Here is a 13,531-nt window from a genome sequence, read left to right as displayed (position 1 = left end):
TACAACACACTGGCATGACTAAGACGACAGATATGAATGGAAGCAGAGAAGCTACATGAGGAAGTAAAACTGAAAAAGTATCATTTATTCAAAGAGCCTTTATCGTGTTGTAGCTTTGTCACCAGATTAACCAGCTGATCATTGTTATGAGAAACCACTCAGGCTAACGGGAAGAGAGTCAGTGATGATGAGACACACAGATATGGACGGTTGTTTTTTATTAAATCTGCACAAAAATATTACAAGAGATATTTCCTCTGAGTGTTTACTGATGCTCTCTGTTGATACATAGAGCTGATACCGACGGTTGAGAGCCATTCTGAAGACTGACACTATAGACACATGAGACATCTTTCAGTGTGAGATCACAGGGACATGAGGAAATGTAGGAGTGTTCTTGGTTTGATTCTAAAGTCCGTCCCTCTGTCTTTGGAGCAATGCCTCAGGACTTTGACTGTTTTTCTTGACCAGAAAAAAAGACATAGGATAGGCTATAATATTCACTTTTAACCTCAAAGAAATAGCAGATGTTTCAATATAAAAATGCACCGTTTTTACTCATTTATATTTTCCATATCATACATAGTGTAGCATGAGTGTAGATGCCACAACCAAAGTAACGTCTGTGATTGATCTGATGTGACTTACACACCTTGCAGTGGATGTTTTCTTCAGCTGCAGCAGTCCCTGTGATGTCCTCTCCTTCTTCTAGTGTTGCATGTGTGTCTGCTGGATTATTCAAAGTATCACTGCATATAAACAAAAAAAAACTATGAACATATTACATCAGCTTCACTAGTACCTCATATGGTAGTAAAGTTATTTGTGCTTTAATTAACAGATAAATTACAGTAATGAGATGAATGGTGCAGTAGTACCTGAACTTGTAATCTGAAGGGAGACTCAGCTTTAATCTGTAGTCTGCCCTGGTTCTGCAGATTTGCTTTTGAAGGTCCCTGGCAGAGAAACTGTGCCCACTGAACATGTAGCCAACAAACAGCAGCTTCCCTCTGATGTACATCTAGCACATTGTTAAAGAGAGATGACATTAGATGTGTGGAAAGGTAAGAAAACACCACAGCAGTTATCTGCCCTGTCAGATGAATTTCTATATAATACAGAAGTGGATTACACCACCATGTAGATACAATCTTTTCACAATAGGTCATAGCAGTCATGAGGTCAGGACAGCATCCTGTCAGTTATAATGGGTGCTCTTTCTGATCCACTGTGGCACCCTTGGCACATGGAATGTACAGTAAGTACTAGTTCAGTCATTTGTGTTTGATTTATAGCTGAAAGGTGGATTTTAATCTCACAGTGAAAATCAGTGGAGCAGCTGTCATGACTTTGAGGTTAAAAATTGGAGCTCCATTTTGTAATTAAGAAGAGTCATCCCTCACTTCTTGTCAGCCTACTGTACTTTTATAATCAATGTCTGGGCTTCATGTAAAGGACACCTTACAACCTTCACTACAATCCCCCTTTTCTGCCTCAGACAAGCAGGGCTGCTGCTGCCACCCAGTGGGAGCCATGCAGACATGCACTGTGCAGAGCATGCACTCTTTTCTGGATCAAACCTGCAGTGGGGTTTACTGACCAGGGCCATCCCAGGAGCTGCATTGTGTCTCTGCTGCAGAAGGATGCTCTCAGATTCATAGCTGGGCTTCGGTGATGACATCTCATACCTCACCAGGCGGAATGAGTCCATCTGGCACTGGATCAATACAAATAACCTGTTACTGAGCTTCCAGTAATATAAATAATAGCCTGCTGTCTGTTGGTTGTCAGTAGCACATATAACTTTGTCCTTGAAAAATGTGCATCAGTGTCAATAAATCAGCTACACTGATGTCACAGTGATGGTGCATGCATATTAAAGACTGAGCTGGTTATGCATATGTATGAATTGGCGCTTTTTTTATGTACTGTAAAGATTTTTGTGTTATTGTGTCCACACCTGAGTGCACGGCATGGTTCTGTGCTTGTTCCTACTCCTGTAAAGCTCGTCCAGTACATCCCGGCCTGGCACAGCGTGTGTGCTGACAGGCTGGTGTGGCAGAGTCACACACACCACAAGGATCTGTTGAGTGTGTGGAGGCTGGCCCATCACGAAGGCATCGTACTCCAGGTCCGTTACCACTGGCATGAGTGCAGCGCTGCAGCAGCAGCACCTCCTCCTCCGCTGCCCCTCCCCCAGCAGGGCAGCTCTAAGCAGAGCAGGGCACACTGTAAGGGGAATGGAGGGGGCGAACGGCACCGCAGCTGGACTGTGGTCGGCAGTGGAGGTCTGGAACTCTGGACCATCCAGGAGAGTCACTGACCTGCATGATAGTGAAGCTGTCAATTGTAAATATGGCTTCTAAAACCTGTAGTAATAGATGCACCTGACAGTGACACAAATAGGTTTTCTTACTCCGGTCTGATGTCGCCATAAATCTGAAGAGGTCCTATCAGTGTGACGGGAGGCTTTGGCTTGGCCTGCATTTTTGGTGTCCTGTCAGCAAACAGGTTAAAACAGTGAAGTGGCCCAATGCAGTGACATAATGCAGCTGAGGCACCGGACACTGGCTAATATAAACAGTGACCCTTTAACTCCACACCCTCAGTTTGTAATGTGGGGTTTCAGTTAAAAAGTGCTGCTATATTCTAGTCGATATTTCCAGGCTGAAACTCCTGTGTGTCTCAGGTACATGATACCAAAAGCAGACAGGTCACCAAGAAAGTGTGTGAATGAAAGATGTTCCCTAATCCAAAAAGAGATTCACTCTGTCGTCTAAATGCACTGAGATTGAACAGGATAATAAATGATTATGATAACATCAGGATGAAAGACGCCACAGATGACACACAGATGATGGTCAGCACCTCTGCGTCTTGATGGCGGACTCCAGCAGCCTTACTGCTGGTGCTGACCGGTGTCTATGAAGCTCGTCCTCCTCTGGCTGGACATGTTTAGTGTCTGCCTGTTGGGGTGGGTTCAGAGAGGGCAGAGCAGCTGACTGTACCTCTGTTCTCAGCCTGGTCCTCGGTGGGACATCTGGCATCCGCTCTTTGTCAGGACACCTGATACCTGAAGGAGAGGAAGAGGTCACTGAGAAATGCACACAGATACCAAGTGACACGAGTGACCGTGAACAAGATCCTGATGGAACTATTCAATAATGTTGAGTTTGCAAGATGAGGTGATACTGTAACTTTTTGCTAAAAAACCTTACCAGGTCAGATTGGCTCAATGTTACTTTTATTTGGGATACACACTTTTTTTATGATGTAATTCACATCCAGCTGTTGTAGTTTGAACTTAGAGAAGAAGAAGTGCGAACATGTTACAACTTTTACAAACTCTGAGCTGTTAAGTACCAGTGGCCACACGGTAAAAGTCCAACCAGTCTTTCACAGTGTGCTGCACTCTCTGCTGCAGCCTCCTCAGCTCCCTGCCAGCCTGTCCCCCTCTCCTCCACTGTGCTGTTGGCTCCTCCAACTCCTCCACCTCTTTGACCATCTGGAGGACCTCCTGGGAACACACAGACACCTGCCATACATCATTACATGCATGGTAGATCATATTATATAGAGCAACATTTAGGCATTAAGCAAGCTGTTCTGTGCGCATTGACTGCAAAGTGCTGAACCAGATCGGACTTTTTATTATTTGTGCGCAGTGGAAACGACCCTGTATGTAAAAATCTGAATCGTACTTTAGATAGATTAATGTTAGACAGGAAACGCAGTGGAAGTTGAAGACTCTTGTTTTCACATTTGAAGCTGAGCATGGCAGACGTACTGCTGAAGAGCTGCACGGAGATCACATCTGACACCTGCAGGTGACAAAAAAAGAAACATATTCAGTGATTATTCTAAGAAATGAAACAATAAACAGGGATATATTCTGCGTGAAATACAGTGACGATGAAAAGTGAACGTCTTTGTTCTGTCAGAGACGATTAGTGTTTGTTCTTCAGTAGGTCATGCATCATACCCAGCATCCCCTGCTTTGTTTTCCTTAAATGTGACAAGTCCCACATGTATATAGAGCCCAGACTGCAGACAGCAGACAGTTTGTTCTGCAGGCTCTGTGCCTCAGTACATAACACAGTTTTAAATGAAACTTGCTGCCTTGTGGTTCTGTGCTAAACAGATGGGTTTCTATCCAGATCTGTCCAGACTCCTATAGTCAAGATACTAAAAAAAATTAATCTGTGAATGGTTTTATTAGTTTTGAAGGGAAGGAAAATGATCCAAATGTAATACTAATATTTACTCCTAATAATTTAATAAACAGGGACTGTGACATTGTTCTTAAAGGTTTTAACTCCAGCACTGTGGCAGATCATTTACCTGTATGTCAATCTTGCTCCTCCGTGTGCGATCTGTCTGCCAGCTCCACTCCTTTGTTATGTTTCCATAATGATCGCACAGGAATCCTCCCCCTGGGTCCCACACTGCTGTAATGACAGAGCTGGGGGAACAGATAATCACATTTTATCAAGCATCAGATCCGTTCTTCTTAATCAATACATAATATTAACACACATATTTTTTGACAATATTGACAACAACCTGCAGTGGTGATAAGCTAAAAATCAAATAGGCTACTTAAGGCTCAATGGCCTGATGAAATGACTGGACGTCAGCACGCTGGACTCACCTGACGGGGTGTGTGACCGCTCCGTGTCCGAAGGCAGTGACAGATGCCAAGATAACAGGACACTGGCCATCACTGAACACATTAGTATAGAAGCCTCCACAGGGCAGACCTGAGTGACTCTGACACACAGCTATGCAACCAGACGGGTAGCTGAAAGGTCAAGGGTCAACTGGAATTCAAATACTTCACACAATGAATAAACACAATAAGAGAAGGATACTATATGACAGAGGAGCCGTCACTGGTCATGTAGTGCAGTCTCTGTGGTGCCTTTCTCCTGCTGTCTTTCAGTTTAGCCTTTGTGTCTCCATAATGGTGAAGTATGATGGGTCTGTTCTGGCCCTGCTCAGTGGATTGTTTTCTGCATGACAACAAACACCATTATATTCCTAAGGTCATTAAGGTTCATTTTTCTCACAGTCATGATGATTTTGCATCAGTCACACCAGTTGCTGAGAGAATCAATCTGAGCCAAAGTGATTGCTCTCCCTGGAGGAATTTGACTCAGAGAGGAAACTGAAAAATAACCCCCGAGCTGACACACAGCTGTAAAAAAAAAAAATGCAGAAGCAGCGGTTAACTACGCACTCAGGATCTCTGGCTGCCTGGAGTCGCTTCACCACGCACTGACACAAACCGATCCACTGTGGCTCATCGCAGGCGGCAGAATGCATCGGCTCAACGATCCAACCTGGACACAAATCACACCCAGCTGAGGTGGCAGAGGCACAGCAGTGAGAGCACCATTAACACAATGCTGCTGCTGCTGCTGCAAGACATACCTGCATGTTCACAGCTGCCCGATGAGAGGGAGAAGGAGGCTGTGCTGCTGTCTGTTTCAGGAACAAGAACATGTGACTGAGCCATGATAACCTGTGAGCCCGGTTACCCTCCCTGTACATCACTAACAACCAACTTAACAGTGCAACTCAATATCCTTACAGGCAGCAGTACCTCACTTTGTTCGACCTGGTAAACTAATCCTCTCACTTCCACAAGCTACAAACCAAGCTGTTAAAGGTCATATTATGTAATGGCTTTTTATTCTCAGTACTTGCACAGGTATTGCCTTTTTTTACATACATCCACTCTGACTTACAACATCAGCATTTGCACATTTAAGGGACAAACATTCGCATGTTCGCCGAGAAATGATTGCTGCTGATCACAACTGTAATATATGAGTATATATTACAGTTGTGATATATATATATGAGTGTTTATGATTGGATATAAAGGCCAAATGGAACCTTTTCTGATAGTAGAGAAAAGCCAGATTAGTTTTTTTCTCATATAATCTCACTTTATTTAACAACCTGTCTATTATTAGAGAAATAATAGACAGACCAAAAGTGTTCTTTAGAGCAGATGTAACATTTCTGCTGTAATGTGAGCCAGGTCCAGGGGGCACTGACTCACTTTTGGACCCAGCTTCAGGGACACTTCTGCACATTACTGTTTCTCTCTCTTTGACCTACTACTACTACTACTGCACTGCACTACTGACCTGCAGTCTGGCCCCTGATCTCTCCTGTGCTCATCGACTTCACTAGCCCCTGCTGCTCATCTTTGCTACCAAATTACTATTACTACTTATGGACTGACGATATATATAGATATCCATTACAATATAATCACTGTTTCATCTTGCTGTCATGTTTGCTCTGTACTGTATCATGTTTGTATCATGTTTGCTCCTCTCAAGTAATTACTTGTGTGCTTTTACAGCACTGCAATGCTGTGGCTGATACAGTTCATCTAATCTGTGGTTTAACCCTTCATTTTTGCCTGTATGGTTACATTTACCTCTGTTGTATTTTTTTTTTAATCTTCTCACACGTGGGTTTGATGTAACTTGTGGTTTTCTGGTACTTCCCACAGCGCCCCTCTGTCTTGCCTCCTCTCTGGCTGATGTGGCAGACATCTGACGGTGCGTCAGGGAACCTTTGGACTTCCGCCGCGCGTCAGTGAGTTTCTCACTTTTCTTGTGCAACGCCCCTGCAGTCAGATCGTGCCAGGAGTAATTCAGAATGTTTACAATCCCGCGAGGAAGACACCCCTCCTCACTCCACTTATGCTGTGATAGTAAGTGAGCCAGCTCGTTTAACAGCTGTGGGGCTGCTCGCTTGTATGCGTCCATCGGATCGCGATCCTTTACGTCCAGTGCAGCAGTATCAGGTTTAACACACGTTTCGGCTGACACATTCAGCTCAGCGCTCAGTTTTGCTTCTTTGTCATCCTCCTCTCGGTGACTATGAGAAAATGAGAAAGAGTAGCAGGCACGTGTGTGACGAACAACACTCCAAAACAGGACGCCAATTACGCTACCTTTCTTCCAAATGTGGTCCTCCGTGGTTCCCCACATTAAAATGTAAAACGCTGCTCCGTGTGCCTTTAACTCTGTTTCGCCTTGTTGGCTGCAGAGAGGTGATCAAACATTCAATGCATTGCTGACTCTTAAATTGTACAATCAGCGAAATCCCGACTCTTACCTGGTCAAAGAAATACAAGGGGTCAGTTCTGGGATCTGTCCCCATCATCATATCCTGTAAAAAAAAATATGATTAGAAATGTCAACTCAGGAAAACACAATATGCGACATAAAGTACCTGCAGAGGTGTTTCTAAACATCCACCTGTCACTGTTGCCTCTGTGCTAACCCCTGTGTGTGTGTGTGTGTGTGTACTCGGCTTGTTGCCTGGTAACGCAGTTCTGCGCCCGCGTTACATTACGCACCATTAATGATCGACTCCGCGGGCATCCAACATGAACGGTACGAACAACAAAACATTTCCACAATAACAGATAAGGTGTCGAGGTGTCGAGGCAATGTGGACACACAGAAGAAGTGACTCACAAGTCTTGACTGAGGAGCTGCAGTCAGGTGCGCACTGCCAGGTAACCCGAAACTCAGGACCCTGGAAGGTCCAGAGAAAGTGATGAGTCTATAGCACGCAGTGCAGCTTTTAAAAGGCCACACATCAGGACACGGTGGTCACATAACCATCAATTCAGCAGCACAAAAATACACTAAGATTGTCCTTTCACTGTGTGTCCTGAAATGTCATTTTCTATTTCAGTAAAAAAAATGTGACACTAAAAACGAGAGTGTTTGCTCCTTGGAGCAGAGGAGGATCGTCTTCCTTTATTCGGGTCAAGTTGTTGCACAGAGATTGTCTAATAGCTCATTACATGGCTCAGCTGCCTCCAGCACACTTTTCTGCTTTGACCACTGGAGGCTCCCAGCAGCTTATGCGTCACTTCATCTCTCAGTCGCTGATCATGGCGGAGGTACAGCTACAGCATGAAGTGGAGCCTCAACTTCTCAATGGGGACGACTTGAACGAGGAGCGAGAAGACGCAGACACCTCAGAATCAGTGAAGAGAAAGAGAAGAAAGAAGAAGCGGAATAAGACCACTGCACCAGGTAAGAGGCATCACTTTGCGGTTTGAGAATCCTTGAGGAAAATAGCGCAAAAAATTTGCCTGCCCCTCTTTTATTGTCACTCACTGTGCTGCACGAGCATCAAATATGCGGGACAGGAGACTTTTTCAACCTGTCAGAGGGTATTCCTGTCCCGCTGTCCCAACTCTGAGCGGGCGCTACATCTGGAAACGGGACAGTGTTTTTATATCATGAAATTCATCATCAGAACGGATTGACAGCTGTCAGCTGAAAATGTGCGTGGGACAGGACTGAAATTTACTTCTGATTAAATATCTTCTATCCTGTAATTCCCTCCAATCTGCACGAAATGATGTAATAGAAGTATCAACAGTTTTAGTGCAATGAGATGGCAACAACACTCATGCAAAAACACGTTGAACTGCTGCAGCAATATGTAACAAGAACACTGAGTTACTGGAGCCGCCACAAGTCACACAGCACTGGGTCTGAGGAGCTAAATGTCATATTGCTGCAGGTACATATATGCCCTTGAAGATATTGACTTCCAATGTGTAGAAAGAAATTATTCACAGAGGCTGCCAAGTTCAAGGCATAGTAGATGCACTTTCTTGAGACACAAATACTTTGCTCACTCTCTTGCACTCTTTGTGTGTTTGTGTGTGTGTCTGCTTGTGTGTGTGCACCACATACTCGTGTATGTTCACCTGCACATACTTGCACGATGGTGTGTGACTTTGCAGCAGGGACAAATGAGGCTGAGGGGGACGGAGAAGCTGGAGGTGCTGGTGATGTGACAAAACAGTTAGAGGAGCAAACACTGGAGGACAAAGAGAGGGCTGAGGATGGAGAAGAAGGTATCTCCACTGTCTTTATCATCCTCATCATCAACAGCAGCAGCAGCATTGCAGCAGGGATGGTGCTTTACTCTTAAGCCCCTTTAGAAAAGTGCTTTAAGTGCCCTTAAATTCAGCTGGTCATATCTGCAGTGTGTTATTTGAGTTTCAGTAGCACCCTGGGAATTGTGCCCAAGTCCCTGTCAACATTTTTTCACTTCACAAAAAATGTATTGAAACTAATGATGTTTTCAACAGATGGGGACGAAGGAGAGAACCCATCTGGGAAAAAGAAGAAGAAGAAGAAGAAGAAGAAAGGATGTAAGCCCCCTTTTTTCTCTTATTATGGTAGGAAAATGGTATCCCCGTCGACTACAAGTGTTTTTTTTCCTTCATAAATTGAAGTCAGAATGTGAATTGAAAGTGGATTTAGCCCTGCATAACCCTGAAAGAACTGTGACTTTAAACCATCAGATAAATGCAAGCACAGCACAAAAGCAGCTTGACTTGCTGAATTCATGTCATTACAGTTACACAATGCAGGGCTGACCCAGGATGTGTAGGACAAAAATTGGGTGTCATGCAGGCTGGGGAAAAAAATTAATGACACCATATTTAACATGGGCACGAAAAATGTAAAATGTAAATTATGATCCTAAAAAAAATCATGCTCGTTATAACAATCATAGAGTCTTCAAGCTCTGTGTGAAGTCTAAAATTGTCCAGTGAAGGCATCACAGAACACAGTGGGGATAACTGGTGTTTTCTTTCCTCTCTCCTGCTGCCTCCCTCTGCTTCTCCTTTTCTCTATCTGGGCCACAGTGAAGGGACAGAATGACCCTCCCTCAGTCCCTATTTGTGAGCTCTATCCCAATGGAGACTTTCCAAAGGGAGAGGAGTGTGAATATCCACCATCAAAAGACGGGTGTGTGACCTCCAGGCTGTCCCTGGCACTACCCTGTGTGATATGTCTTACTATATTAAACAACAATCTTTGTTTAGAGTTAATAAGGTGAAATGTTTAGTCAGTTCAGAAGGAAAGAAAAGATTCTGAGTGCCCTGTCCACCTTCCTCCAGGCGCACTGCAGCATGGCGGACCACCAGCGAGGAGAAGCGGGCACTGGACAGGGCCAACGAGGAGATGTGGAATGATTTCAGACAGGCAGCCGAGGCACACCGGCAGGTCCGCTCTTATGTCAACAGCTGGATCAAACCAGGGATGACCATGATTGAGATCTGGTGAGAAAAATACTGTTCATACTGATTCTGTCTTTGTCATGGAGTGCCAGAAAGTATCTCTCCTCTCTCTGGATGCTTTATCTGCTCTGACATCTGCCTCATTGTTCTCGTCATCCATTGTCCCTTTTATGCTACTCTCTGTATTTGGCAGCGAGAAGCTGGAAGACTGCTCCAGGAGACTCATCAAAGAAGATGGGCTAAAGGCCGGCCTGGCCTTTCCCACCGGCTGCTCCATCAACCACTGCGCTGCCCACTACACCCCAAACGCCGGAGACCCGACCGTACTGCGCTACAACGACGTCTGCAAAATTGACTTTGGGACGCACATCAACGGTGAGAGCTGCCTTAATAACTTTTTAAGTGCTTTTGGAGTTGAGCCGTCCCATTTCACATTTGGCATTTATCACGGCATGTGTAAAATGATGATTGCAATATAATATAATTCTCACTGCCTGGAATAAACCCTTCTCACAACTTAATTAACTTCCTCTTTTTCTAGATTAAAACGCGCACGAGTATTTTCTGCGACATGACCAAGCTGTTCTGTCTTTCAGGTCGAATTATAGACTGTGCCTTCACCGTCACTTTCAATCCGAAGTATGACAGGCTGCTGGAGGCTGTGAGGGATGCAACAAACACAGGCATCAGGGTATAACACAATGCAAAACATGAGAATCAGCAGAAGCAGTGCTTGATGAGACAAATTACATAAACATCGCACTATTTCAGGAACATTAATGTGTGAAAAGGAACTAAGAACAGATGCATGACATAAATAATAGATATGCATTTTTCTATTTTAGATATGAAGCACAAATAACATGTGTTATAACAGCTCCTGCATGTTGTGTTATTATTACCTGATGTGTGCTTCTCTCTGTCTCAGTTTGCCGGAATTGACGTGCGTCTGTGTGATGTCGGTGAGACCATCCAGGAGGTGATGGAGTCTTATGAGGTAGAAATAGACGGGAAAACATATCAAGGTAAAAAAAATGAGGTTGTTCTTCATCTTCCTCTTCATCCCGGCTTCCCATATGTAAAACCTGTTGTTGTTCTTTGCAGTGAAGCCAATCAGGAATCTCAATGGGCATTCTATTGGACAGTACAGGATACACTCAGGGAAGACGGTCCCTATTGTAAAAGGTGGTGAAGCCACAAGGATGGAGGTTTGTGCACTGCTGTTTCTTCTGAGGATGTGACTATGTTTTTCTCCTTAAGTGTCTGAAATGAAACCGTTCTCAGCTGCTTGACCTTGCGTATAAATAAACCCCCTTTTAATTCTTAAGTGTAATTGGAAGAACATGTGGCTGGTTAGGGTTACGATGGGGTGTGGAGAAGTGTTCCAATTCACTGCTCTAACAGCTTCTTAGTCACCCTCGTCAGCACTTTAATTACACCTTTAATGGAATTACCAGCCACATCCAGTAGCAACACGCGCTCAAACACTAGCCCCTCATTTCATCCTACCAGCGTTTGAATTGTGGGCATCCAGAGTTCATTAACAAGCCTCTTCTAAGGAGAAAACGCAGCTTTGCCTGAGACTCCTGCATCACATACTGCACAGCTGCAGTACATGACATTATTTGGACAGAACGGAGCATTTTAATTGGCAAGTTGCTGCGTCAAGCTTTTTACCTGATGGTTCCTGGAGCGTGAGGAGGGGATGGCGGTGGATGGGGGGTGATGCTGATGTGGCAGCTTTGTGTATTGTATTTTTAACTGAAGTGTGTTGGTGTAACAGGGGCCATTACCCTCTCTGTGATCAGAGAGTGGCAGTTGGGCGTGCCACAGGGGCTGCTAGCACTTTGACTGATTATCGGTGCAGCGAGGGGGGCGTCGCAGTGTTATCAGCTAACACCACAGGGACTCCAACAAACATGCGCTGATAGAGACACAAAAAAAGGCCAATGAAACCCAGCCAATCAACTCACACGAGGTGCCGCTCCAGAAAAAGGACACTACTGTCGTTAATAGACTACACAGGAATATATCAGCCGCTGACAACCTACCGAGCTTTTTTGTTAAATGTACTCTCAGTCCCCACCCCTGCAGTGTTTTTGTCCTTCCAATAAGTCCTTTCATGCTATTAAATACTTCAAGGCAATTTTACAATTTATGTCATCAGCTAAATAACTGTGTGTCTTTTTTCGGTTGCCTCTCAGGAAGGTGACGTTTATGCCATTGAGACATTTGGCAGCACAGGAAGAGGTGCAGTCCACGATGACATGGAGTGCTCACATTACATGAAAAACTTCAACGTGGGGCATGTGCCACTAAGGTTACTGTTTTGCTCTCATCACATGCTAATAATTGAGCATTCTGTGTTTAAATCTATAGATCTGACCTCCACTTGCGTGGTGTTTGCCTCACTTGTCACTCTTGTCACTGTGCCGCAGGCTTCCAAGGGCTAAACATCTGCTGAATGTGATCAATGAGAACTTTGGCACTTTAGCATTCTGCCGTCGCTGGCTGGACCGTCTGGGTGAGAGCAAGTACCTGATGGCGTTGAAAAATCTGTGCGACCTTGGCATCATAGACCCGTACCCACCCCTCTGCGACATCAAGGGCAGCTACACCGCCCAGTACGAGCACACCATCCTACTCAGGCCCACCTGCAAGGAGGTGGTGAGCCGGGGAGACGACTACTAAGCATGCGGCAAAAAAAAAAACGACGACAAACCTCTTAAGACTGATAGCAATTATGCAATACTTTCTCCAACCCTAAATTTCCACCGCTCGACTACCTTTAGGTAATTACTTTAGCAAAGCATTAAGACTTGTGTCCAGGCGCCAGCTTACTAGTATTTCTGTTCTCTTCTCGAAAGGATCAAGCCAATAGACAGAAGACATATCTTTAAGAAATGTATTGTCGTTTAGTTTTGATGTGCTGCTTTTAGAAAATATGCAAACAAGATTTATGAAAATGACCCATGCAAAAAAAAAAAAAAAGCTTAGGCGAGCACTTCATCTACACACGCTACGCTCTACTGCCTTGTTAAAACTGTGTGCGGGGGGGATGAAAAAATAACTGCTATGAAATATATATATTTCTATATTTCTTTGCTTTATTTTAATTTGAGGCAGTTTTATAAGAAATAAATTGTTATAAACCTTGCAATTAATTCTGTCTCCAAATTGTGTGACGCACATCCCAACAGAAACACACTGATGTACCGGTATATCTCTATGGAACATACTCGACCACTTCAGACACAGCATGATCCTCAAAACAGGACATTTAACCCTAAACATCAGGATAAGCAAGCAACTGTGTGTGTGTGTGTGTGACAAAGATTTTAACCATTCAGAGGTGTATTGCTCCCCTTTTACCAATGGAGGGCGGTACTAAAACATGGGTTAAACATCCAGACTCCACCTCAGGGGCAGTGAAGTTGTTGT

The 13,531-nt window shown here is 44.3% G+C and overlaps 2 protein-coding genes across 4 annotated transcripts; one reads left to right on the top strand and one right to left on the bottom strand.

The window, feature by feature from the left end:
- Positions 1-318: 318 nt before the first annotated feature.
- On the bottom strand, positions 319-7,410 carry LOC114451601 (uncharacterized protein C3orf20-like). Of its 2 annotated transcripts, XM_028430351.1 has the most exons (18): positions 7,261-7,410; positions 7,144-7,197; positions 6,980-7,068; positions 6,458-6,903; positions 5,434-5,484; positions 5,240-5,342; positions 4,872-5,012; positions 4,652-4,801; positions 4,342-4,462; positions 3,702-3,821; positions 3,364-3,535; positions 2,869-3,073; positions 2,417-2,497; positions 1,961-2,324; positions 1,601-1,717; positions 879-1,021; positions 653-749; positions 319-462 (listed from the first exon to the last, which is right to left on the bottom strand). In XM_028430351.1, the coding sequence occupies exons 2-18, from the start codon at positions 7,192-7,194 to the stop codon at positions 409-411; spliced, it is 2,505 nt and encodes an 834-aa protein (XP_028286152.1). In that variant the 5' UTR covers positions 7,195-7,197; positions 7,261-7,410; the 3' UTR covers positions 319-408. The 2 variants fall into 2 exon arrangements, with proteins under 2 accessions (XP_028286152.1, XP_028286153.1); XM_028430352.1 differs by lacking the exons at positions 319-462; positions 879-1,021; positions 1,601-1,717 and having other exon boundaries at positions 691-749.
- Positions 7,411-7,634: 224 nt separating this feature from the next.
- Positions 7,635-13,223, top strand: LOC114451604 (methionine aminopeptidase 2-like). Of its 2 annotated transcripts, none has more exons than XM_028430360.1 (11): positions 7,635-8,078; positions 8,801-8,914; positions 9,152-9,241; positions 9,716-9,818; positions 9,971-10,132; positions 10,284-10,465; positions 10,687-10,781; positions 11,019-11,115; positions 11,195-11,298; positions 12,295-12,410; positions 12,529-13,223. In XM_028430360.1, exons 1-11 carry the CDS (start codon positions 7,844-7,846, stop codon positions 12,779-12,781), a joined length of 1,551 nt encoding a protein of 516 aa, XP_028286161.1. In that variant the 5' UTR covers positions 7,635-7,843; the 3' UTR covers positions 12,782-13,223. The 2 variants fall into 2 exon arrangements, with proteins under 2 accessions (XP_028286161.1, XP_028286162.1); XM_028430361.1 differs by having other exon boundaries at positions 7,636-8,078; positions 9,152-9,214.
- Positions 13,224-13,531: the final 308 nt, after the last annotated feature.

This window comes from Parambassis ranga, chromosome 19 (assembly GCF_900634625.1).
Source record: "Parambassis ranga chromosome 19, fParRan2.1, whole genome shotgun sequence".
NCBI classification, from domain to species: domain Eukaryota; kingdom Metazoa; phylum Chordata; class Actinopteri; family Ambassidae; genus Parambassis; species Parambassis ranga.
This window is presented reverse-complemented; position numbering and strand designations above follow the sequence as displayed.